General features: G+C 43.8%; 1 protein-coding gene across 1 annotated transcript in view; it reads right to left on the bottom strand.

Moving 5' to 3' along the window:
- Positions 1–27018, bottom strand: part of CRYBG3 (crystallin beta-gamma domain containing 3) — a 155092-nt gene that overhangs the window by 54860 nt on the left and 73214 nt on the right. Inside the window, exons 8-12 of the mRNA XM_059720590.1 lie at positions 13501–13637; positions 11142–11256; positions 8636–8671; positions 6787–6920; positions 4731–4857 (exon numbers count right to left, since the gene is read on the bottom strand). Of these exons, the coding sequence (XP_059576573.1) occupies positions 4731–4857; positions 6787–6920; positions 8636–8671; positions 11142–11256; positions 13501–13637 (549 nt within the window). The remainder of the gene's footprint in view (positions 1–4730; positions 4858–6786; positions 6921–8635; positions 8672–11141; positions 11257–13500; positions 13638–27018) is intronic.

Genomic DNA, 27018 nt, shown 5'->3' with positions numbered 1-27018 from the left:
TGTCTCTTTTGTTATTTCAACCCTCAGTTTATCCCCTTCCTTATCCAAATAAGCCTTGTTAAGTGTCTGGCTGCAGTTTAATATTTTTGTGAACACTGAGACAAAGTAGTTGTTGAGTAGCTCTACCTTCTTGGCCTCTTGTGTTGAGAGTTCCCCCTGGCTAGTTAATAGTGGGTCCACAGCTTGTTTGGGTCTTCTCTTGTGGCCAACATATTTATAGAACCTCTACTTGTTGTCTTTAACTTCCCTTGCCAGGTGCAGCTCATTCTTTATCTCTGCCCTCCTTATTTTGTCCCTTCAGGTTCTTACTCTTTTTTAGTAGGCTTCCTTGGTGATGCGCCCAAGACCAGACTAAAAAAAGCCTGAGAAGAGGCAGGGAGGAAGGGTGGAAGGGAAGGGGGTTTGAACCGAATTCCCTTTGTGGCAATTTCAAAGCTAACTGCAAACACAGGTACATCAACTTTAAACACCTATGCAGGTGTGTAAGCCCACACAGCATTTCACATACACTTTTCATCTTAATATAAGCAATAAGACAGGCACAAAGAAAATCTCCATTCTCAGAAAGGAAAAAAAATCACCCAAAGGAGGAATGACAAAGCATTCAGGATAGCAGTTCCCTAATGACAGATACATTTTCAAATGTGAAAACCTGCAAAGACGCTTAAAAGCTTTTCACATCACAAAAGTCTGCCACAGTTATAGCTGAATCAGTCTTCAAATACAGGAAGTCACATTTTTCTTTTTTCTTTTTTGTGCTGATCAGAATCATTTAAGGTGCCCCAGGGCAAGTCTACACATGCGCTTTAATGCGCAATAGCCTATTTTACTGTGCATTAAAGCATCATGTAAAAAACTGTGGGCACTTACATGTGCTCTGGGAGTGGGGGGCAGTGCTTTCATTAGAGCAGCTCTGAGAGGCGCTCTAATTAAAGCGCTGCCATGTCTCATGTAGCAGTGTCTCTGGGATTGAAAATGGTGGCAGAGTGGTTGAACTAATAAAGCTCATTTGACAAGCTTTAGTTCAAGCACCCCCACTGCCATTTTTAAGCACAGGGATGCTGATGCACAGAAGCCAGAGGCTGTTGGAACATGGCAACTGCCATTCTCCAGCAGACTCAATTAAAGGCCCGGGTGAGCCCCATCCAAGGGGTGCTGAAGGCACTGGCCGACATCATTGCAGAGCCACTGGCGGGAATATTTGAACGCTCGTGGCGCACGGGCCAAGTCCCGGAGGACTGGAAAAGGGCCAATGTGGTCCCCATTTTCAAAAAGGGGAGGAAGGAGGACCCGGGCAACTATAGACCTGTCAGTCTCACCTCCATCCTTGGCAAAGTCTTTCAAAAAATTATCAAGGCCCACATTTGTGAGGGCCCGGCAGGACAAATTAGGCTGAGCGGAAATCAGCACGGGTTCGTGGCACGCAGATCGTGCCTGACCAATCTAGTTTCTTTTTATGACCAGGTTACGAAATGCCTGGACACAGGAGGAGGGGTGGATGTCGTATACTTAGACTTCAGAAAGGCCTTCGATACGGTATCCCACCCCATACTGGTGAACAAGTTAAGAGGCTGTGACTTGGATGACTACACAGTCCGGTGGGTGGCGAATTGGCTGGAGGGTCGCACCCAGAGAGTCATGGGGGATGGATCGGTTTCGACCTGGAAGGGTGTGGGCAGTGGGGTCCCGCAGGGCTCGGTCCTTGGACCGATACTCTTTAATGTCTTCATCAGTGACTTGGACGAGGGAGTGAAATGTACTCTGTCCAAGTTTGCAGATGACACAAAGCTATGGGGAGAAGTGGACACGCCGGAGGGCAGGGAACAGCTGCAAGCAGATCTGGATAGGTTGGACAAGTGGGCAGAAAACAACAGAATGCAATTCAACAAGGAGAAATGCAAAGTGCTGCACCTAGGGAGGAAAAATGTCCAGCACACCTACAGCCTAGGGAATGACCTGCTGGGTTGCATGGAAGTGGAAAGGGATCTTGGAGTCCTAGTGGACTCCAAGATGAACATGAGTCGGCAGTGTGACGAAGCCATCAAAAAAGCCAATGGCACTTTATCGTGCATCAGCAGATGCATGACGAATCGGTCCAAGGAGGTGATACTTCCCCTCTATCAGGCGCTGGTCAGACCGCAGTTGGAGTACTGCGTGCAATTCTGGGTGCCGCAATTCAAGAGGGATGCGGATAACCTGGAGAGGGTCCAGAGAAGGGCCACTCGTATGGTTAAGGGCCTGCAGACCAAGCCCTACGAGGAGAGACTAGAGAAACTGGATCTTTTCAGCCTCTGCAAGAGAAGGTTGAGAGGCGACCTTGTGGCTGCCTATAAGTTCATCACGGGGGCACAGAAGGGAATTGGTGAGTATTTATTCACCAAGGCGCCCCCAGGGGTTACAAGAAATAATGGCCACAAGCTAGCAGAGAGCAGATTTAGATTGGACATTAGGAGGAACTTCTTCACAGTTAGAGTGGCCAAGGTCTGGAACAGGCTCCCAAGGGAGGTGGTGCTCTCCCCTACCCTGGGGGTCTTCAAGAGGAGGTTAGATGAGCATCTAGCTGGGGTCATCTAGACCCAGCACTCCTTTCCTGCTTATGCAGGGGGTTGGACTCGATGATCTATTGAGGTCCCTTCCGACCCTAACATCTATGAATCTATGAAATGAATCTGCTCCGACATGCTGAAATTCCAGGATGTTGGAGCAGCTTTGGTGCTTGTGTACAGGCACCTGTGTGATTATGCTAATGTGCAGTAAAATAGGCTACTGAGCATTAAGCATCACTTAAAAACCATGCACATTTGTTACCATGCATTAAGGTAGCCTCATGCACATTTGTTTAGTGCCTCACATTAGAGGTACTAAACTTAATGCACATTAGGAAAAGCGCCTTAATGCATGTGTAGACACACCCACAGATACCTACCTATCTTATACAGAGTCAGTGAAATACTTCTTGGTTAACTCTAAACCAAAAATTGCTAGAACTTCAGTGTTCATTATATAAGAAGAGTATTTTTCCTGTGGTATTATGAAGGTTTTCAGAGATCTCTTTACAGAAAGATACAGAAATTATCTTAAAATGCAGGTTCTCTCAAATATCAGCAAACCGTTCTTTGTAAAGGATGATATTTTTCTTAAACACAGAATTTTTTTATTGCCTGCAGAAGATTCAGTACACATTCTACAACACACATACTGAATAAAACCATCTTTTTAACAAATGTAGCTGGCATGTAAAACACTGCATCACAGTCAAAAGGATTCTTAATCTCAGTGACCACTCTTCAGTTTTAAGAAGGAGCCATTCTTTGCAGCTGCTTAAAAAACGTACAAAGCTTCTTTTTAAATGAAATAAAGGAACATCTAAGCAAAGGAAATGATAAAGACGTTCTAATCCCCTTTCTCCCTAAACATTCAAGTGTCCAAGATTTCTTCCAAATCAGGCACTGGCTTGGTTTTCATTAGCATCTCATTATGGCTCCTACTAAAAAAACATCTAAAAATCAAGATTTTTCTTACTATGATAATTTTTACTGCCAAAGTTTTCTGGCACAAAAACTACTGAGAAGCATTGTAATGCCATTGTAAAGCCTGCAACAGCTGTTGTGTCGACATCCTATTTTTATGTTAATGAAAACGATTATACACACATATGTACATAAATTTTAGTATTTATTTTAGTGTCTAAATAGCAGAAATGAAAATTCTGCAGGGAAGAAAGGGATTTTGCAGTCTTGCACATTCTTTCCCTGAGAAAAGAATATCCTAGAACTTGTATAATTTTCCAAAAAACAATGCACTTTTCACTGTATAGGTGGGAACATAAAGAAAACTTTCCTAAGAGTATGTACATGGGAGCCAGATAGAGAGTAACCAAGCACAGAGAAAATGAGGTCTACTCATAGACATTTATGAAAAATAATCTTAATTTTTACCCTGAAACAGTGTCTAATCAAAATGAATTAATTAAATTAACAAATTGAAGCAACTCTTGCCTACCCTTCCCCCTACACACACATATACATGGGCAAATCTAGGGTTTTGAAAAGGGAGGTGCATATGGTGTAGTGCATTATCGTATATACACATTTAACATAATACACATTTTCTCCAGTTAAAAAAGTGACTAGAAGCTTTATATATATCCTAGGGCACCTCACACTACATTATTCAGTTTAAAATTGAAGCAAAAACAAATATAACTTCATTGAAATGTGAATTATATGTAAAACATAAACTAGGCAATATTAATGAAAAGATGTTAGCTTTAGTTCTGTGGTCAGAATTAAATGTACATTTCTTTCTGATTCATAAAAAATAGCCTTCTTGAGCATCTTGATGGTACATTCAATGCTTCACTGAAAGTTATGTCCATACCTGAGTTGATGTTTACCTGATTTAACAGCTAGCAGAAAAAAGTCTGTAGGGCTGTGAAACAGGCTGTACATTAAGATGTACAGCTATTAGACAGCAGAATTGCAAAAGAAAGGATAGCTTGATTAGTGGAATATAATTTAGAAAGAAGAATTTAGAAGGAATTGGGTAAATTATAATAAGCCATGAAGTCAACTGCCTCCTCCATTGTTGCCTGAACAGATGACTATTGCCACTGTCAGGCAGTTAGTTTTAATTTTTGGGTGGACCAGAAATCAAAGTGCAGTGTGATTACACCCTCCTGAATCGGCCTATGCACACACACACACACACAAATCAGGAATAGTACTTACAGCTTGTAGGAATCTAAAAGACAGCAGGGCAGTGCCAATTCCCCCCCAGGAGTGCCTATCTTCATAATCTCCCTCCTCCAGTAGATACTGATGGCCTTTATAGCGTTCCTTTTCATAGGCAACCCATCTACAATAGCATAACACATGGGAAAAAAATAAAAGAAGTTGTTGAGCACCTGTGCATCAAGAACAGGCGTGGAAAGTGAGCATCTTTACACTTTTAGGATGGAGGTCACAAACTCAGCTGACAAACAAAATAATGCTTGTTTTTTAAAATTACACCACACATTAATGAAGCATTCTTTGTGGATCAATACTCCATTTCACCATGTGGTGCTTTCTTTAACAGAAGTGTACTTGTGTAACAGTCACAGATGTCCCATCCCTCTTCACACGTGCTCCTGTCATATTCTGCTACGGTATTTCAACACAATTGGGGCTCATGAGACACAGGATAAATGTCTATGCAAAATAATTTTGTAGTTACCAAGCAATGAATCATACTACTTTGAACAAATAGGTAAGTTTTGATTAAAAATATTTCTGCATCAATGCTGAATATTCTCAGTGTTTAAAAAAAAAGTGTAGAATGACACAAAAATCTTATGATAAGATTTCAAAAGTCAAGACAGTGATATAGAATTAAAAGTCTGCATGCAAAACAGAGGGTATTCCATTTGTTTGCCATTTTGTAGCGGGTGTGTGCGTGTAGGGGGACAAAAATATGGATGTATATTAAAAAATTGTCGGTTAAGCTTCACTAATAGGTACTATATATTCATACCTGCAACAATACCACCAGCAAATGTCTTATGCTTCTGTGAGCATTTCTTCTGTTAAACTTTCCTACAAGGATTTATAACTGCTGTGCAAATCCTGTTAGCATTGAAATTTGGCAGACAAGAATGAATTTATTTTTAACAACATTTGGTTTAAAAATTAGTTCAGCTGCTTAAGTTATTGTGGAATAAAAAAAAAGCACAGAGGTAAAAAAAAGATCACTTAAAAAAAATCTTAAGTCTTCCAGAGACTTGGCACATAATATCTTTGGCAAACATCTTTGGGTATTTACATTGAAGTTTTTCTATGAATTTTGTGCATGAGAAAGTCTACAAATGGCCTGAAATAACAGACATACAGCACATGTAGTATCTCAGTCACTGTACTGAGGCATTAGCTCTCTAACCATGACAACAGTGTTAGTGTCAGCATTATTTCACTGCTTTACTAGAAATATGCTTTCTAGAAGTACATGTTTTTTAACCCCTGTTAGATAAACAAGTGGATATTAGAGGTGACTGTTTAGCTGGTATCCAGAGTTCTGAGGCAAACATCACTGGTTTCTCTATGGCTGTTTTACAGTCATTTATATAAATGCAAACTAGAGACCATCAAATCTAAGTGGCAATATTTTACCCTTCACTCCTCCACTTCGCACTAGCAAAAATGACAGTAAAGGGGGCAGAACAATGCAGATTCAATCCCTGGTGCATAGTCATAGGTAAAAAAAAAATTGTTAACTCATGTTAAGAAGGACAGCTGACAAATGAATAATCTAGGCAGTTAATAGCTTTTACAAATTTGCAAATTAGGTGGAAGATTACGGCTGATCTACATGGGGACACTTTAGGAAGTTACAGCAAGTCTACTAAAAGTGAGGTCAATCCCCAAAAGCTAAAATGTGTTATGCCTCCATGTAAATCCTTTGATTTAGGAGCAAGTAGCCTTGGTTAGCTGGACCTTATGAACGTTGACTGTGGTTGATTTGTCCTGACCTTCCTGTGGGTCTCTGTGTAGACAAGCCTTATGGAGACACAGATATAGACACTTTAGCCTGCTAACCAACATTGAAGGTACAAAATCCTAATGAAGACAAGGAATTTTGTCTCAGAGCAGTGACTACAGATTAGCTGACATGACTCAGGACACTTATGCTTTCCAGGACACAAATGTCTGAGGTTGTGGCTTACAATAACAAAACTACTTATATAGGAATATAATGGTGTTATATTTTTACAAAGAAAAAAGTTTAAATATTAAAATGAAAGGTACTCACACTCCACCAATGACACGTATTGATCCAATTCCCTGGAAATCCTCCTCATTTCTAAACAGAGCAGGGACACAATCTATGTTTTCAGAAAGCTCTTTGGCCCATCCTCTGAAGTGGCTTCTTTCATATATTATTATCTGGAGAACATGATTTGAAAGAATAGATTGAGCCCTTTCAGTTTACTGACCATAAACATGGAACTTGCAGTGTCACATTGTTTAAGGTCACTGTTTTTTCCTCAGTCAGCACCATGGGGAAACTTTGTGCTTTGTGAACTCTTGACTCTGCCAGATTCTGGGCTTATCCAGGCCAGGTTATCAGTCTGTCTGAAGACTTGTCTTCATGATGAAAATTACTAACATAATTATACCAATATTCCTACACTGTTCTGGTCATATTAGGGTAATACTCCCAGGGATGCTGAGTATTGTAGGCAGAGTAAATGCTGAGCTCTCTGCTGTCAAAGCTGGACTGACAATAATACCTATGCTAGGTCATCTAGTTCAGTCCCTTGCTCAAGGCAGATCATCTCTGACTAAACCATCCCAGCCAAGATTCTGTCTAACCTGCTCTTGAAAATTTCCAGGGATGGAGAGTCCACAGTTTTTCTTGATAGCCTGATCCAGTGCTTGACCACTTTTATAATCAGAAAGTTCTTCCAACTTAAATGTCTTCTGCTGCAGCTTGAGGCCATTGTTCTTATTTTGGCCCCTACAGCCACAGAGAAAAGCCTATCTCCATCTTCTCTATATTTGTCCTCCAGGTATTTGGAGACTGTTATCAAATCCCCCCTCTTATCTCTTCTCCACATTAAATAACCCAAGCTCTTTCAGCTATTTCTCATAAGTCATGCTTCCCAGGACTCTAAACTAGAGGTGCACCGATATATTGGTCCATATCGTATCGGCACCAATAAAAGGAAAATTGACATTATCGGCAATAGGAATTTTTTGGCTGATGTGGCTAATAATCTCACTGATAAATGCCACGTGCATACATGCAGCCGCAGCATACCACGCAGGTGGTCAGGAGCACCGCCTGGAGAGCAGTGTCTGGCTGGTAAATCTGTTGAGGGGAAAGGGATGGGGGAAATGGGTGGGGCATGGGAGGAGGAGGGGGAGGCAGACCAAAGTCCTCGTGATGAGGGAGGGAGTGGGACTGGCACTGGGGCTGCTTAACTGGGGTGCAGCGCGGGGGCACATCCCGCTGCTGCACACACGCTGGGAGGGCATGTGCCCCTTGGTGGCAGGGGTGCTGAGGGGCACTACAGGGGGGCTACAGCCAAAATTTGCCATAGCCCCCCCTCCCAGCACCGCTGCCACCCTCCCTGAGTGCAGTATGGCCCAGCCTCCCTGCTGGGAAGAGCCTGGCACCACCCCTGGCCCCAGCCCGCAGCGGCAGCCCTGATTTTCAGTCAGATTTTGATCTTTGCATAGGGATAGGGATGGGGAAGAAAAGAGTACCCATTTCCCCACCCCTTTCCAATACCCTCCTCCTTTGAATGTGGTGAGATAGGGCACATAATGATTGCAACATCCCAATCCTTCAATGATATCTGTTATGCTTGCATCAGTGAGGAAAAAGCCATTTCAGATTGCAGTCCCTTTAAATTCTTCAGCTGACAAAAAACTGTTTCAGCTTTTATAACGCACAAAGCAGTTGTGGCTATTGGGTTTCACAGTGACACAGACTTTGTTCTCAAGAAGTGGGGAGGATGAAGAATGCTTCCTTTTCTTTTTGGGAGAGGGCGTGGGTACTTCTCCACTGTTAAATATAGAAGGCTAGATTAGGCGGTCTGTTGCATCAGGATGGGTTTACGATTTGATCAACTATAGTAACACACAGTACTTACCTTAACATTCATAGGGAATTGTACCTTTAGTCCACCCTACGGTTTAAACAAAAAAGAAAAGAGCATTACATGATATTTTAAATTATGCTTCCCTGGGTGCATGTTCTATAAACCCAAAAGAATATGCAGCCCTTGTAACTATACTTGCCAATGCCATTTTCTGTTAAAACAAATTGTGACTTTGAGATACTTTGATAATTCATAATACCAGTGCTCACCTACAAAAAAGATAGACAAACAGGCTTCTTGATTATACCAGCCTCTGGGTATAAAAAACATTTAAAACGTTTGCATAGTTACTTTCTATGTTTACACTGTAGACCTAAATAGTTACTGCTGTTCGTTAACTAATCATGCAGCAGGTGTTCTTTAAATTAACTTTTGAAATTGTAATGACATGCAAGTTTCTTAAATCACTGGGATTGTAGACCTAGAATTATAGAGAAATGGGGCTGATTGCTTGATTCCTTGGATTGAGTACAGTGTAAATGCTCTTGGGATGGAAGAAGTGTGAGCAGACTGTACAATAATTGTTCCTTCACTAGAAATAGTAGACAAGTCATGTAATTCTTCATCTTCTTTGGAGAACTGGGGAGAGTTTCAAAACCACAGAAAGAAATCAGGCAAATACTTTACACTTGCAGCCCTAGCAACCTATGTATAACTATTACATACATATATTAAACTATGTACTACTTTATCCTTCTCCATCATTTTCCATATTTATACCCACAAGCCCACACCAAAGGAAAATTAGCCTGCCTCTGAATCTAAATTACTGTGCATTGGTTTCATCTTCTGACCAAACACCACTAGCAGATATTAGCTGTGTCAGTTTAAAGAGTTTCTGAAGAGGCTTTAATAACATTTTGTTACTGCCTCCAAAATAAGTTTGCAACAGTTTGCTTTGGTCTAAAAAGGGTCTTAATCCACATTTTTGAATAAGATAAGATGTCCTATTGAATGGGTCAGATGTACTCTTTTCCTGCATATTCTATTCCCAAAGGTGATATGGTTTGTTCACACTGGGTGCATCTAAACATGCATTCAGTGTGCCTGAATAAACTCTGGCACAGTTCATGCCACAGTTTATTGTTCCCAGGTGCTGTGTTTGTGTGTGCCCGAGACTGCAGCACATTGAGCTGAAGTGGCACAACCCCAGCTGGCAAAGGGCCCAGGGGGTCAGCCTGCCAGCCCAGAGCTGCTCTGCCCCGATTCAATATTCTGTGGAGGGGCTGGCCATGGCACAAGGGTGTTACAGTGTGGGGATAGTTAGCAGGCAGTCCCATACTGTAGCACCTTCATGCCCCAGTCAGCCCTGGTCACTATCTACATATGCATTGTGGTAGAGTAAATAACTCTGCCATAGGATAGTACTTGTATTGGGCAGTACTATCCTACAATCGAATTAATTAGTTTACTCCAGCTTAACAGATCTGCACATGTACACTACTAATTAGTCAACTCCGCAGTAAAGTGCACGTGTAGGTGCCCACACTGAAAAGAAAAAGAAGAGTATTATACTTTTAATACACAAAGTTATATTAAGAATCTGTGGATCCCTCTAGATGTTCAGATAAAGTTGTGATGGGATCTGATGTGCAATGCACATGCTTGTGCAATGCTACATGTATGTGCATGGCAGGAACCCAGAGACCAAATGCCACAGCATCAGAACCTACCATGCCTTATTGCTGGTGCAGGAGGAGCCCAGGATGCTGATCCCAGGCCTCTCCTGCACCAGCATACTAGTAGTAAGCTCCTGTGGCTATGAGTCCCACAGTTGACAAGACTCCAGTGGGATGCTGCTGTGGCTAGGAGTCTTGTCAACTCATGTGACTTCTAGCTGTGGAGGCCCATGGGCTGGTGCTGTGGCTAGAAGCTCTGTCAGCTGATGGGACTTCCAGCCATGCTAGCCTGTGGGGTGCTGTTGAGGCCAGGAGTCTTGTCAGCTAACAGGGCTCCCAGCCCCAGGAGCATTAATCAGGTAGTTGTGTAAAGGGGGCCTGTGAGATATAGGTAGCTGTGTTAGCCTGAAGTCAAGCAGAAGGTAGATTTAAACCTTATACGCTAACTAAATTAGAAATGTATATAACATAAGCTTTTGTGAGCTGGAGCTAACTTCATCAGATGCTCTGAAAGGACCATGAACAGAGCAGTGTATAGAATGGAGAGAGGCATTTGAATACAAAAATTTGCAAGAAGTGACGGTGAAGAGGAGGGAGGGAGAAGGGAAGGGGGAGGAGGTACGAGGGGGCAGTGCTGGGAGAGGCAAGTAAGCACAGAACCCATAGGGACAAAGGGGTCACACAAAAGGTAATCCAGGAAACGGGATAAGAACTTCTAGTCCCTGTTTAAACCATATATAAACACAATCCAGTCTATGGATGATTTCTTGTTCATGCAAACTTTAACTCAAGTAATCCAAGAGGGACTTCAACTTAAAATGGGCTTTAAATCAAATCATTAAAAAGAAAATGTATCCTCTGAGAATCAACCTTCTCACCATTTTTAAGGGACGTAAGGATTTTACATTTGTTGAAGAAATTTCAAGCACTGAATGACCTTCTTCCAAAATAACCACCTCTCCTTTATAATTAAAGTCAGAATAAGCAAGCCACCTGTAACAACAAGAGAAAAATCCAATTAGATAATATATTAAGAACATAAAATGGTATTTAAATAAAACTTTTCTTGTTTGTGCCCACTGGTGTTGGACAATATACATGAAACTCTTCATGTAAATTAATACAAACTATGGTTATATCAATTCTAACAAAGTTCCAGAGAATTAATTTACAATTTCTTCAGTCTGCCCAGAAGTAATAGATCCAGAAAATTAGCACATTCATCACGTCTTAAAACACCACCCTATTACACTGTGAATAAACACAACCTACAAATTAGTTGTAACGATAAAAAGGATTTGGCAACCAACATCAGAGCCGTCCCTAGTGGGGGGTGAATTGGGGTGATCACGCCAGGTCCCATGCTTGGGGGGCCCCACAGTCAGTGCTGCATAGGCCCCGCTGCGGCTGCCACACGCTGCTAGCTTTGGCTGCTCACCAGCCCCTCCCTCCCCCACTTCACCAGCTCCAGTCGCTTGCTCCTCGCCCCCTTCCCCCAGCACAGGCTGATATACCCTGGGCCCTGCACACCCCTAGGGACGGCTCTGACCAACACCACCAACATTTGTGTTGGATTCATAGCAGGATAGAAGCATTTTTACTGACTCCTCTGGACTCTACATCAGGCTGTATAAGAATATTCTCATTTACAATATTTTGTTTGAAATCCAGGACATTAAGATCCTCAAAGTGGGGCTCCTTCCTTCAGGCTGGTTTAAGTCAAAAGGATTATCCAGTGAACAGTGGGTGCGTCTACACAAGATGCCTTAATGCACAGTGGACTGTTCTACTGCACATCAGTGCATCACAGCAAAACCCATGCTAATGCACTAATGTACAGTAGAATTAGTCTACTGCACAGTCACAAAAAAGTGTTCATCTTTGCTACTGCGTATTAGTGCAGCTACTATACCTTTATCTAGTATCTCATATTAGAGGTACTAGACTTAATGTGCAGTAGCAAAGGTGCATTAATGAACATGTAGACATACCCACTGGTAAGAAAAGAAACTGAAGCCTCTAAGCCACGTAGGAAATTAAGTTCTTAAAACTCTAGAAAACTATACACAGCTAAAAAATATGGCTCTGCCCTTTCCCGTCACCAAGCTTTAAAACTTACTTTAAACTCTTTTTCCCCATTAGCATAGAAAATTTCTCCCTGGCAATCATAAGTGGTGTGTAACGTTTAGGGGAAATAGAGTGTATGATGGGAAAATAGCTTCAATGCTACCCATGGAATGGCTAATACTGCTCCACAATGATTATGAAAAAAAAGAAAAGAGGGAAGTAATTCCCAAAATGCCAAACTTGGAAGTTCTATATATTTACCCAAACATATTCTTCTGCTCAATGCAGAAAGTCCTGGAGTGCTGAGGTCATATAGATTGAGATCAAGCATATGGATTGAGATCATATTGCCTTTTTTTTCTGCCTAATCACACAGTAAATCAGGTGATAGCTGGAGCTTCAGGAATGCTTGGATGATCTACTATGCGTTTTCTGGAATTAATTGACTGTTAGATTTTAACACAGAGATGTCCAAGTGGTGGCCCCCGGGGTACATGCAGCCTGCTAGAGGTTATATTGTGGCCCAGATAGCTGCCAGAGGCACTATGTTGGTACGGGGCTGGAACCCAGAGAGCAAATGCCACTGCCACTTGCTCCCCTTCCCTTTTTGTCCCGCCACAGGCATCTTTGGTCATCTTTCGCTATTCGAATGCACTAATGCCAGGGGACAAAGGTGAGGGAGAAGAGCAGTGGTAGTGTCCAGCTCCTGGGTTCCAGAGCCATGCCAGTGCAGTGGCCAGAGTAGTCATGCCAACAAGCTACTACACCACCACCAGAGGTGAGTTGTCTAGCATACAAGAAGCCCTGTGGGCTGGTTCTGGCTGGTGGGACCAAATAAGCTGAACAGCTCTGTTTTAACAATTCTGGGTAGAAGGGTAGAAAGCTGGGTAGAAGGCTACCATTCAGCAAACAAGATGTAAATTCCTCCTCTTTTTAAAAAGAAATTGAAGGAAAGAGCTACAACAATGGTCGCCTGGGTAAAAACAGGGAAACTGTCTTTGAAAGTGTCAGGATCCAGGAATCAAAACTGGGCTAAAATATACACAAGGGAGCTTTTGTTAATGTTATATTAGCTTACTTATAAGAAGAAATTAAAATGTTATTCCTTAAGAACAAACTTTTATGGACTATCATTTCAGCAGCATCATATTGAAGAACTGCAGTACTCACACTCCTGATTTGACAGCTATATAAAAGGTGCTCTCAGCATCCAGTTCTTCTAAATTGGCAATGGCACTCTGTATGCAGATAGGAAGCCCCTTTGCGCCAGCATAAGGGCAAAGCTCTAGCTCTGGAATGCTGCAGTCCTGTGGAAAAAAATCAGGCTGTAAACGTTACTTACATTTTGAAAGTGAGCAACCACTGCTGGAAATATAGCTATTATGTTTATTTTCAGTTTTGTCTTAGCCCTGGGCTCTCCAGTATAGTACAAATATTTAGAATTCAAGCTGGGATTTTCATAGAGTATTAAGAGAGTTTTCATAGAGGCCATGTGAGTCTTCAACTCGAGTGGAATTTCAGTGGAAACCGTGCACTTAATTCCATAGAGTTCCTTTGAAAATCTCAACCCAAATAAAAACTTACATTACAATATTTGATAGCATTTACCAACTCAAGCTGGCTTCTATGACCCCTGGCTTCTAGATTCATCATTATGCTGAAAACAATGTTGGAGTGAATTCACTTTGAAATAGCTGAATTTTTTGCTTAGTACATTTGCATTCAGTGATGCTTTTTTACAACTTTTTCATAAAGAGTGAAATATATGCTTATGCAGGTCAGTTCAATCTCAGAATAAATTAGTTAATTCGATAACTGTAATGTGTACATGAATAGATACATATAAGGTTATGTTACATCACTAAAATACAATGTTAATTGTACAGGTGGCAATTCAGCATGTTTCTTGTATTGATTATAATCAATGAAAGGAAGAAAAAGATTCTAGGACTTAATATTCCATGCAAACTTGTCTCCCAGTTCAGGAGAGAATATAAGCATGAGCTACCACTCATCTCTTTTTAGGAGAGGCATTTAGGCTCATGCTTAACTTAGCTACGAGTAACTTATTGATTTCAGTGGGATACGAAGATACTTCCTTGAAATAAAAACCCAATCAATCAGAAATTTATTTTTGCCCTGGTGGTAATTCAGTTCTGTAATTCACTTGACTTACAGCTTCAAACTGTGCAAAATCAATTTTATATCATGTTAAAAAATTACATTTTTCAAAAAAGTGCAAAGAGGTAAAACCAAAGGAAATGTTTTTGGTACTATGTAGGCACTTCAATGCCTTTTTTCCCCTTTACAGAATACATCAATATGGAGGTTATCATTTCTGGACAAGAGATTGATGATCCTATTGGTTCTATCCAAAAAAGTGCATAGATTTTGTTCATTATGTTCATTTCAAAATACACAGGGAAAATGCATCACCAGTGTCGTTCTCACAGTTTTCAAATACACTACAGCCCCTGGTAGCTGTTACATTGATCTAGTGTAATGGCTTTCAACCTGTGGTCCGTGGAACCCTGAGGGTCCACAGACTATGTCTAAGGAGTCCTCAAAAGATGACTATGATCAATCAAAAGTATGTGAATGCCCACACTTACAATTCAGAGGGGTACGCACCTCCATGTAAAATATTTTAGGGGTCTGCAAATGAAAAAAGGTTGAAAGCCAGTGATCTAGTGATTATGTTAATCATATGATTAACCGTAATATGCTAAACTTTCAATTAATTTATCATCTGATGAGCCTCAAAGATGGCAATCCAGCCACAAAGATGTTATTTGTAATATGGGCTGCTTACAGATTCAAGCCCTCCCCCCCCACCCCAAACGGTGCCTTACTTTGAACTTTGTGTGCCCCCACATTGAACCTAGTGCATGCCCAGAAGAGACATTGCATTAGTCTGACCTGGCTCGTCCAACATCTGTATAGTTTGGGCGCTTTAGTGAGGCTTTTTTGGCATTTTTATCTAATAGCTGACTGAATTAGCTTTTAGATAAAAGCACCAAAACCCCCAGCTGAAGTGCCCAGTATAGACAGACAGAGCTGGGTCAAACTAATGCTCTGCTTCTTCCGGTAAAGCACCTTTTCTGCTCTCATGTCTGTCATTGTCTATGTAGAATATCTTTTCAGTTCATCTGTATTGAGCTGTAATTTAAACATACGGCACATTACACATAGGGTGACTGTTTGGCCAGGTCCTCCAGCATCCCAGTGCAGACTGCTACATTTATTTTACTCAGTGCAGCAAAATAGAGGGCTGTGTACAAGGTCTGAAGTAGCATAAAGAATGTAAGGCTCCTGTGCTGCAGCCTTAGTCAGCTCTGTAAGGCTGAGGCAGGCTCCTGCCCTGTAGCCCTGGTTAAGTGCACTGACCTAGTTACTACTAATCAAGGCCAGCTGACCACCGGCCCCTTCCCTCCCTAAGAAATGCTTCCTGAACATTGTTGCACAACACACTGGTCTTCAGTTTCTGAGCAACTCCTGTCCCAGCAGCATCTCCGGCTCCCCTAGTTCCTTCAGCTTGCTCCTGAATTTCAGCCTTTGGATTCTCCTTGACGACCTGCTTCCTGACTCCTGACCCTGGTTTGGCTTACTTTTGGACTTCACCCTGTAGATTATCCTTAAGACTTGGTAAGCGGGTTTATGATTCCTGGCTCCTGACCCTGGTTTGGCATTTTGGCTCCTGACTTGTGGCTTCTGACTTATCCCTGGAACCTCCAGCTCCCCAACTGGTGCTATAAACTAGGGCACTTGGTCTACTGGACCAGGACAGCTTGTTCAGCTACCCAATCATTTGGTAGGGTCATTGAAGGATGAACTGGTCATTAGGTCAGATTTGTGTGCCTTCACTGGTGGCCATGCTGCAGAATTTACAGACTCAGATCACTGTAGGCTCAGAAATTCCCCTTCCAGCGCCAGCTGTTCAGCCTGCTGCTCCTGCCAAGTCCAAACCCAAGATTCCACTACCAGAAAAATTTGAAGGTAACCCCTGTAAATTTGGGGGATTTAAAAATTAGTGCCACCTGGCCTGCAAGCCTCATCCCCGATCATAAACCTCAGACAGCCAGAGTGGTGGTGAGAATCCATCTCCTGACTGGAGAGCCCTGGCCTGAGCCACCCCACTTTTGGAGGCCTCAAATTCTCTCCTCAATCAACTTGAAGCCTTTATTAGGGCAACGGCCAAGATTTTTAAGGACATAAATCAGGTGCATGAATGGGCCCTTCAGACCCAGACCCTGAAACAGGGCCACTACCCTGTGTCCAACTATGCCACAAAATTTAGACACCTGGCCAGAGACACAGAGTGAAACATGGCCGCACAGCATTTCCACTTTCTCCAGGGCCACAGGGGGACTATCAAAGATGAGTGGCCCAATGACCCTGGACAGCCTCCAGCAACCCTGGATTACCTCAATGACCTCTGTATGCCTGTATCCATGGTTGCTTGGCCAAAGACCAGCAAGAGTCTACTGGACTTCCCAGGGAACCAGAAAACTTATATTGCCAACTGTAGAGGCTATACAGGTTAAGGTAACCAGGCAGAGACTCCCCTGAAGAAAGGATGTACTAGTGCTCAAGAGGTCTCTGCCTCTACTGTGGAGGAGTAGGGCATTTTGCCCAACTAGTCCCTGAAAGGGAACTTGAATTTCACTGCTGGGACACCAATCAGCCCAGCCTCAGTAGGGTGGTACATTCCCTCCCTTGCCCCTCCATCTTGTGCAAGAACCTCTGCCACCGAGAGGAGACCAGACATACCCTTATAGGCCTTCCTTTGTTTGTATCACCCAGCTACGGATGATATCTCCCAGCCAGCCCTTCTGGATACACTTGAATACAGTTTCCAAAAATCCTTTGGGAACTTTATGGACTTGACATTTGCCTCCCAGCACCAGATTCCAGGTCTAAAACACACCCCAGATGGAGTCAGTACTGGAGCCACCTCAGATGAGTCTACATTCTCCTTGGGCCCGTCACTAAGGAATCAGCTCCCCTGGAAGTGTGGATCAGAGGCCACCAGATGTTTCTCTGCTTTTACCTAATTCATTCTCCCCACTTTTTGATTATTTGGGAAACCCCTGGCTTTTCCTCCACAGCCCCAGTATTCTGTCGGGGCATAGGGAACTCTGATTTGGTTCCATTTACTGCAACCGGATGCGTTTCCAGGGGAAACCCCAGGTCACAGCCCAGATCATGCAGGGAGCCAGTGCAGGAGAGCACCTGACACCATCTGCAGAGAAAATGAAGCCCACACTCCCAGAGACTGCCAGTTTGCCAGCCAGTGGCTCAACTATCCCTGCAAAGTATTGAGATTTGGTCAATGTATTTGATAAGATGGGGGCGGACCAGCTTCCTCCACATTCTCCCTACAGTTGCCCCACTGACATTTTACCGAGGGAACAGATTCTGTTCAGGCAAATTTACTCCCTCACTGAGCCTGAACTCAAGACTCTAAAATAATACATCAGAAAGAATCTGCAAAAAGGGTTTATTTGGCCCTCCACATCACCAGCCAGGGCTTCCATCTTCTTTGTGACCAAGAAAAGCACCTCTCCAGAGCACTGGACTATAGAGCACTGGACAAGATTACTGTGTGGAACCGATACCCACTCTGGTTGATTCAAAAGTTGTTAGACAGGCTCCACTTTGCCAAGATATTTAATGAACTAGACCTACTGGAACCCTACACCTCATCCACTTCTATGAAGATGATTAACAGAAGACCACCTTTTGGTCATGATATGGTCATTTCAAGTACCTTGTAATGCCCTTTGGGTTTTCTAACGCCCCTGCAACATTTCAGCATTTCTTGAATTATGTTTTCAAAGACATCCTGAACCTGTTTGTGGTAATTTACCTGGATGCACATTACATTTTAAAATCCTCTGGGAGCCCAAACCTTCATGAATGCCATGTCTGAGTGACACTGGAGCAACTAAGGAGCCACAGTCTATATGCCAAATTAGAAAAGTGTAAATTTGATAAAAATAACTGTTGAGTTTCTAGAGTATGTAATTATACCAGAGGGGCTATCCATGGATCTGAGGAAGGCTTCTGCCATCCTAGACTGGAAACCCCCACGGGATATCCATGGGGTTCAGTGGTTGCCTGGCTTTGCCAACTTTTATAGCAGATTTATCATGGGGTTCTCTAAACAAGTGGCCCTAATCACTGCCATTCTCAAGAAAGGAGTGGCACCATCTAGACACCAGAGGCCCGGGCTACCTCTGAGGGACTTAAATTAGCCTTCACCTGAGCCCCTATCCTAACTCACTGAGACCCAGCACAGCTGTTCCTGGTGGAGACAGATGCTTTCAGCTGGGCCACTGGGGCTATCCTAGCCCAACCATTGGGCCCTTAGGGGCTCCCCCACCGTTGCACCTTCTTCTCTAGGAAACTGACCCTGGCTGAGTGCAATTATAACGCACTGGATCAGGAGCTCCTAGCAAGCAAAGCTGCATTTGAGGAATGGTGACACCATCTAGAAGGGACTTGGATGCCATCTGGGCCCCAAAAATGGTAAGGAGGACACCTGGTTGTGGATGGATAAATATTCAGAATCCTGTCCTGAAACCTATCCCATTCTGAACTCCAAGAACTTTGTTATGGCCACAGTAAATAAGGACCTAATGATGCAACCCCATTCCTTGATCCCCCAGGACTCATTTGTTGCTCAGGTCCGGCTGGACTTAGAAGGACCCGGACTATCTTCTATATCAGATTTTCAATTTCACACTGGGCTCCTTTGGCACAAGGGATGCCTACATATCCCTGAAGGGGATCGCCAAATAGAAGCCATCTGAGGGTGCCACAACTCTTGGCTTGCAGGGCATTTTTGTATTGCCAAAACTACCAACCTGGTCCTCTACAGTTTCTGGTGGCCCCAACTTCATCAGTGTCCAGGAATACATTGACTCCTACGAGGTTTGAGCTTGCACCAAAACCCTATGCACCAAGCCACTAAGCCATCTCCAACAACTACTGATGCCAAATGAGCCCTGGCACACTGTCTCTGTTGCTTTTATTACTGATCTGCCTCCTGCCCTCAAATACTCAAGCATCCTGGTGGTAGTGGACCTCCTTACCAAGATGACAAATTTTATCAGGCCCCCAGACCACCACTGCCTCAGAGACAGCTCAACTATTCTTAGTTGTCTTCTGGCTGCATGGTCTTCCCATGGGCATCATTTTAGATCATGGCCCACAATTCATTTCACATTTGTGGAAAGAGCCATTAAAACTGTTAAGAAATCAAACCTCTTTCCTCATCTTCCCATCACCCACAAACTGACAGACAAACAAAATGGATGAATAAGACACTTGAACACTATCTCCATGCTTATCACCAGGACAATTTGCTCTCCCTGCTCCTGCTTGCAGAATTTGCATATAACTCTGAACATGCCTCCACCAACCAATCTCCTTTTTTTTTGAATTATGGTTTCTACTCCCACTTTCGTTTACCCTCCCAGACCTCTCACGCACCAGTTGCAGCTGATTTGGTCAAAAATATTCACCAGGCCTAACAAGAGCTAAAGGAACATTTGGAAGCTGCTAAGGAGACTTACAAGAGCTTCGCAGATAAGAATAATCAAGAAGAACTAATCTTCTTCGTGGGGCTATCTACCCACAACCTGCGATCTGTCTGCCTGTCCACCAAAGTTGATTACTGATACTTGGGCCCCTTCCCAATCATTGAAAAAAAAACAAATGAACCCCCAAACAAACCAAATCAACCCAGTTGACCCAGGACCATGAAAATACACCTGGTCTTCCATGTCTTCCTACTGAAGCCTCATATAGAGAACCCATTTCCAGGCTGAGTACCCAACTCTCCACCTCCTGGGCAGATCCAAGGTCAAGAGGAATTTTTGATTTTGGTTTTTGGTTCACCAGATTCTAGACTCCAAGTTGATTAGTGGGAAATTACATTATTTAATAGACTGGGAGGGGTACGATCTGGAAGAATGCTCCTGGGAATCAGCAAGCAGTGTCCATGCGCTGGGCTTGGTAAAAGACCAGAGTGTTGCACAGCAAGACTCAGGTGCTAGAGGAGTTCCTTAAATGCAGCACCAGAACCAATCAGAGGGAAAGGGCTGGGGGGTCAGCTGACTGATTAGTAGTAACTAGGTAAGTGCACTTAACAAGGGCTGCAGGGTAGAATTCTGCCTGAGCCTTATAGTGCTGACTCAGGCTGCAATGCAGGAGCCTTATAAAGAGAGTCCTTATAGCCCTGGATCTAACTGGGGAGGACCTGTGCCAGGGAAAGCACAGGCTACCCATAGACAGGGGAAACCCATAAAAATCTATATGCTTCTCTGATGAGTCGGTTAGCAGAGTATTGATGCTGGGCTAGAGGGCAGCACAGCAACATTGCAGAACAATGCTTTTCAACCTGTTTTCATTTGCAGACCTCTAAAAATTTTTGAATGCAGGTGTGGACCCTTTTGAATTCTAAGTGTAGGTATTCACATACTTCTGATTGATCACAGTCATCTTTCATGGACCCTTCAGTTATATTTAAGGACCTCCAGGGGTCCATGGACCCCAGGTTGAAAATCACTGTTAGAGACATTCTAGGCAGTCCTTTGCCTAATGGATCCAGATAAAGTGGGCATAAATTTTCGAAGCTCCCATATCTGTCTAAATTATGACATGGTCTATTCCAGTCCTGAGAAAATTTCAAGATCAGGGAAACCCTGAGTCTGCATTCGTCTCAGAAACAAATTATCTAAAAAAACCCATCAAGTTTCTGCATTGATGCATAAACAGGGCTGGCTCATCATTTTTGGGACCCCCTGCAAGAAATAGTTTTGGGGCCCTCTGCCTTGAAGAAGCCGGCAGGTATGAGGGCAATGGGGGAGTGGGGAGGGGCAGGAGGAGTGAGTGACCAGACGTGAAGCCAGTGGCAGTGAACAGCCAGATGCAGGGGCATAGGCAGAGGAAGAAAACAAAATTTTGGGGGGGCTGAACATGTGCATGCCCCCGCCCCCCGGTTTGGGAAATTCTGAGGGGGGAGGGGAAAGGGCCAAGGGGGGGAGCGGCATTGCTCAGTGCCACACTGACCCGGCTACCTCCCAGCCCCAGCACTGGCCCTGTTCCTGGTCACCTCCTGGCCCTGACCATGCCAGCCCCGGATGCCGCACTGGCCACAGCTGCCTCCTGGCTCTGGTTACATTGGCCCCAGGCCCAGGTGCCTCCTGGCCCAGGAAGCACAAGGCCTGGTCCCAGCAGACTCCCGGCCCCGGCATCTGCTCCAACTGCACCCCCAACCTGGCCTGGCCATGCACCGGCTGTGGGGGCCCAGAGCTGGGGCCTGGAGTGGGGCCAGCCTCGGCTGCACTGCCAGGCTGGAGAGGATGGAGCCCCTGGGACACCTGCATGCACCCTGCCCCACCGCACATTGTCCCCAGGACGAGCCCAGCAGCTCCTCCAGAAGCACAGTGCCGGGCAGCCAAGGTGTGGGGGAGGGCACGTGGCACCCTGATCTTTGCATAGACGAAGGCGGGCCATAGCTGTGAGCTGGGCTCAGCCTCTGCTCTGTGTCTCTGTGCCTCGTTGTGCTGCCATGTGCATCCCGCCACTGGGCAGGCTGGGCAGTGAAGCATTTGGTGGTGCCCACTGCTTTCAAAGCAGCGGCGATGAGGCACAGAGACACAGAGCAGAAGCTGAGCCTAGGTTGCAGCTGTGGCCCATGCAAAGATTGGGGGGGGGAGGGGGGGGGGGGCAGGCAGGCATGTGCCCTCCCCACCAGGCTGCCCAGTGCTGCACGTCTGGAGGAGCCACCAGGCTCTGACTGTCTCATGACCCAGCCGGGCTGGGGCCCCAGTCACAGTGAATGGGGGCCGGGTTTTGGGACAATCCCCACAGTGCTGAAGGCAGCAGGCCAGGGGCAGGGGTGATCGATTCGCCCTTTGCCTAACCCACTCTCTCCTGCACTGTGGTGGGGTCTCGATCTGCCCTTCCCCCAAGCCCATGGAAATAAGAAAAACAGATTAAAAGAAACTTAACTGCCTGCAGCTGGGCTGGCTGTGATCTTGGCTGCAAGTGCGCAGGATAGCTCAGCGTTCCCAGCCCTCCCTCCCTGCTGTAGGACCCTGTGGCTGGGCTGCCCCAAGGCAATGCCTACTGCTGCCCTGTGTTTGGGGGGGCTGAGCCCCATTAGTCCCCCACTTCTGCTGCCTATGCGCAGGGGGCCTCTTAGCTGCAGGGTCCCCTGCAACTGCAGGTTTTGCAGTATAGGATGGGCCAGCCTCGTGCATGAAGTTCTTATTTGATAGTTATTCAGCTGTCAGCAGTAATGCAGTAGTTTGTTGAAGTTACTTCAGTGCAATGCTATGTCACTTTTCCCAGAGGGCCCACAGTACAGTAACTTACTATATTAGCAGCTCTCTGTCACAATCACATTTCCTTTCTATTGTACCTAGGGAACAATGCATGGTATTTGTTTTCAGCAAAAAAAAAAAAAAAATCACAAGGCTTACACCTTTACTAATAGAAGAGCAAAACTAGAAAAGGTATGGTAGAAAATTTGAGAGTACAATGCTACTTTAGAGAAAATTGCTAAAGGAATGCCGTGCATGCCTCTGGCTCTAAACTTACTGCTGAGCAGGTACAAAAGGCCCATTTGCAGTTCATAAGAGTATAGGCATGTGATTAATCCATAAGTAAGAAATATTTTCCTAGGCTCATGGTTTCTATATCAATTTTTAATGCAATATAACCCAGGTTGCTTGCTTGTAGTTTTCCTAAGTAATTAGGAAATGATGGCTTAAAGTCTTTACTTAAGACCTTAAGAAATAAAATCTCTCTGTCTGTTTTCCTTATTTAACTCGCACACTGTTTATACATTCATTAATTTTATTAATTAATCCATATAAATCATATTTATTAGTCCATGATTATTAATTTTGCCTGAATGAGATGCACTCAAGTACAGGAACCCATTAATACATTTTTGTTTGGAATATTAGTGGTTTGTACCATTAGAATTCTAGAAAGGATTATTAAAATACTCTAATGGTTTTAGGCAAATGTTGCCATACAAGTGCACAGCAAAAAATACAGCAAAATAATGTACTTTTTATCTTCAGACAGAGAATATCACATGAGCTGGTATTTTAATTCACCGGCAAGAAGTAATTATCAGTATGAAACCTGTAGTCGGTCTATATGCCACTTTCTGTTCTTTTCAAAATGTTTTCAAGTTATTTTTCAAGTGGGTTTTTTCTAGCTCATGAGATGCGACTATTATTAGACAGTTCTCCGCAAACACAAGCAGCAGTAGTGAAAGCCACTCTTTTTGCCACTCGCTCTTCAGCCTGACTGGGTGGCTCAAACTCAACATCTCTTGCAACTGGATAGTGATTTTAACACAGCCCAAACATTTCTCTCATGCAGCACTGCAAACTAATCTCTGTTCCTTGCAAAGAAAAATTTAAATGTCCATTTGGAAAGGTGATAAAAAATATCTGAACAATAAGTTATATTTTAAAACTGGCTTTTTTTTAAAGAGATTAAATAATAAATCTGGTTTTGTTTAGTAAATCAGGGCACTGGCTTATCTGCTTATACAAGGAAACTGAAGCTACTCCACCAATCTCAGAGCAGGATAAAATTGAGACCTAAGTGTTAGTGTACGACAGACATGACTCCTTTGTAAATCCATACACATGTACTGAGCCATTGGCTAATACTATTTATATATGGAGACTTTAGATTGGTAAATATGTGTCCTGGCAAAATTAGCTCAGCCTGAAAATTCATATTGAGAAGACAATATTATTTACTGAGGCTTCAGTAGGTCTTTAAAAATAAAATCCTCAAAAATATGGTAACCAGCAGGCTAATCCCAATCTGAGCTCCCACTCTGAACTCCTCTACACTAGCAGTTTAACTCTTACTGCAGCAGCTTGCCCCAAGGCAGCAGTGGGTCTCAAAATGTCTGTCAAAAAGCCTGCTGCTGCCCCAGGAGACCAGGGAGCTGCAGCTCTGCCTGCTTTCCCACTTCTGCCTGTGGCAGGCTACTCTTGCTGCAGCCTCTGGTTTGGAAGCTGCCGCTCTGCTCACTCTCCCCCAGCTAAAACTGAGAGTGCAGCTACTCTTGCAGGCAAGACTGGTGCCTGCTGATCACCGACAGCCTTCCTGGTGGTCCCCCTTTCCTGGGCAGGTTTTCATTGATTGGACTTGCTGATGGACTCCCCTGCAGGAGGCAGAAGAGCAATCTGTTCTCACACCCTGGCTGGAGTGAATGTCTTTGAGGCAATTTTGTATTCCTCCAGTCAGGGGATGGTGAAGTACACTCCTCTTAGCGCTATAGTGCTAATGCTACAAAAGTGCATGTCTGTCTGTAGTCTGGAAGGCCATTTCTTCTCTCCCTTCATCATCCTGGAGCTACCAGGCTTCTCAGTGGTTTGCTGGGAATTAAAAACTCTTTGGGGTACTTAGGGACTAGTACAAAAAGCCACTGCTTTCTTCAGAACATGTCAGAGGGACCAGGGGACATTAAAAGAACAGACACTTGAAAACTGTCCTAACTGTTTATTGGCAGAAGGTGTGTTACTGAGCAGGGATAAGTTTGCTCCCCAATATTTTAGGCCTTACTCTTCATCTTGCCCTTCAAGGACTGCCTTTTTTATGCATGCAAGGTTCTTTCCTCCTGTTTTCTGACTGAATCCATCTCTTGTAATTAGACACCCGACTTCAGGAGTTCAGCATGGGTGGGAATAAAACACCTAAAGTCAATAACACCTACCCTGTCTCTTGGGGCATTTTTATATGTGCTCTGGGAAACACGGGGGGGGGGGGGAAAGGGGGGAGGAGGGGGGTGGCATTTTAATTAGCGAACACTTTTAATTAAAAGCGCCCAAGTGTCCTCTGCGCTAAAAAATGGTGGTGGACGCTTTGAACTAAAGCTCATCAAACAAGCTTTAGATCAAAGTGCCCTGCCACCAATTTTTGGTTGCTAATACACATGATGGTGCCCCTCCTGGAAGCCTCTGAACCCCCCCATGCCTGGCAGTCCAGCCAGAACTGCCAGGTATGCAGTTTAAAGTCCCCAGCGGGTGAAACCCTTCAGCTCTCCACCCCAAGCAGCTGATTGTCAGTCTGGTGCCATTCCAGACACTTGACAAAGACATCTCCATGAATGTAGCAAGTAGCAGTTCTTTTCAGTGGGCAACTGAGAGCCTTTGGGCAAAGAATAGTGGAATTGACCACCTGCCCCTAGCCTTCTGAAGATGCCTGGTAAGAAGAGAAGTCTTGGGATTTAAGAAGACTGGCTAAATTGGTGAAGCTGCAGGAACAACATTCAGCCCATGGTTACTGAGAAATCATCTGCAAGAGCTGATGTTCACATATCTGGGTAGAACCCAAATGTACTCTTATTCAAGTGATTTAAATTTTACTAGTTGCACAATCCATTCTCCTTTGGGTTTTATTTGTTTTAAGTTTCTGCAAATTAAGCACACATGGATACATTATATTTGTACCCACAATGAAATGAGCTAACCACAGGGTTGGCTGAATTTCTGCTTCATGGGGAAGTTTTCAGCCAAAATCAGGACACAACGCTACTATTGGACTGTTTCTCAAAAAACTAACAGCTGCCTGTAAAAAAAAACAAAAACAGTAAGTGCACCTCCCACAACTTCATCTGTAAATAGCTGGCTTCCTTTTGCAGTGAGCCATCTTATCTCCAGTTGTTTAGTCAGTTTTACAATATGCTAATTAAGGTCACACACCAGTTAAACAAACCTGCAATAAAATAGCCGCTAAAAATTAAAAGAACTATCAAAATCTTAAGAGCAAGCCAGCCCTTCTACCTAAGGGATGACTTTACAGTTCACTGAGTCACTCTCCTTTCCCCTTGTAAATCTTATAGGGCTTTTAAAGATGTACTGTGGGAATGGGAGGTGGGGGAGGCAGAAGGGAGGCTTTAATAGGAGCAGCTCTTGCAGCTGGTCTAATTAAAACCCCTTGAGCATCATACGGATCAGACATCCCTGCGCTGGAAAATGGCGGTGGAGGTGCTTTAACTAACTGCCACCATTTTTCAGTGTGGGGACACTGATACATGTGATGCTGGAGTATGCTGGAGCATGGTAATTACCATACCATTAATCAAGTCTGCTCTGACGCGCTGTAATGACAGCGTGTCGGAGCAGCCTCACTGCATAGGCACTCATACAGACCACCTCCAAGAGATGTGGCCAAGTAACTGCATACCGAAAAAAGGTAATTTGATAAACTCTCTCTTAAATGCTGCCCCATTAGATTTTGATGGATGAATGCACCTAAGCACATGCTGAAAAATGATTTGTCTTCTGAATCAGGAAAGGTACCCTAAGGAATCTGTGCACCTAGCCAGTTCTGCATAAATATCAAGACTGAGATGAGAGCTGCTCTAGCCAAGCATGACTGCTAAGCAAGAAGTGATTGCTCAAGCACTTGGGGACTAGCACGTAAAAATGTTAATAATTAAAAACGTGTTTTTAACCTATGGTCAACAAAAATGAGCTAGACAATGGAAGGGTAGAAAAGGCTTGTTAAAGTTTAAACATTTCTAGCAATTCTGATGTAACTTACCAGTGACTTTCCTATCCAAAGGTTTTTTCTCATACCCCAAAGCAGAGAGAGGTAGTTAGTCATGTTAGTGGATTACATTTTCTGACCCCC

The sequence above is a fragment of the Alligator mississippiensis genome, chromosome 1 (assembly GCF_030867095.1).
Source record: "Alligator mississippiensis isolate rAllMis1 chromosome 1, rAllMis1, whole genome shotgun sequence".
Classification (NCBI taxonomy): Eukaryota; Metazoa; Chordata; order Crocodylia; family Alligatoridae; genus Alligator; species Alligator mississippiensis.
The sequence above is the reverse complement of the archived record's forward strand: the minus strand, read 5'-3'. Positions and strand labels throughout refer to the sequence as shown.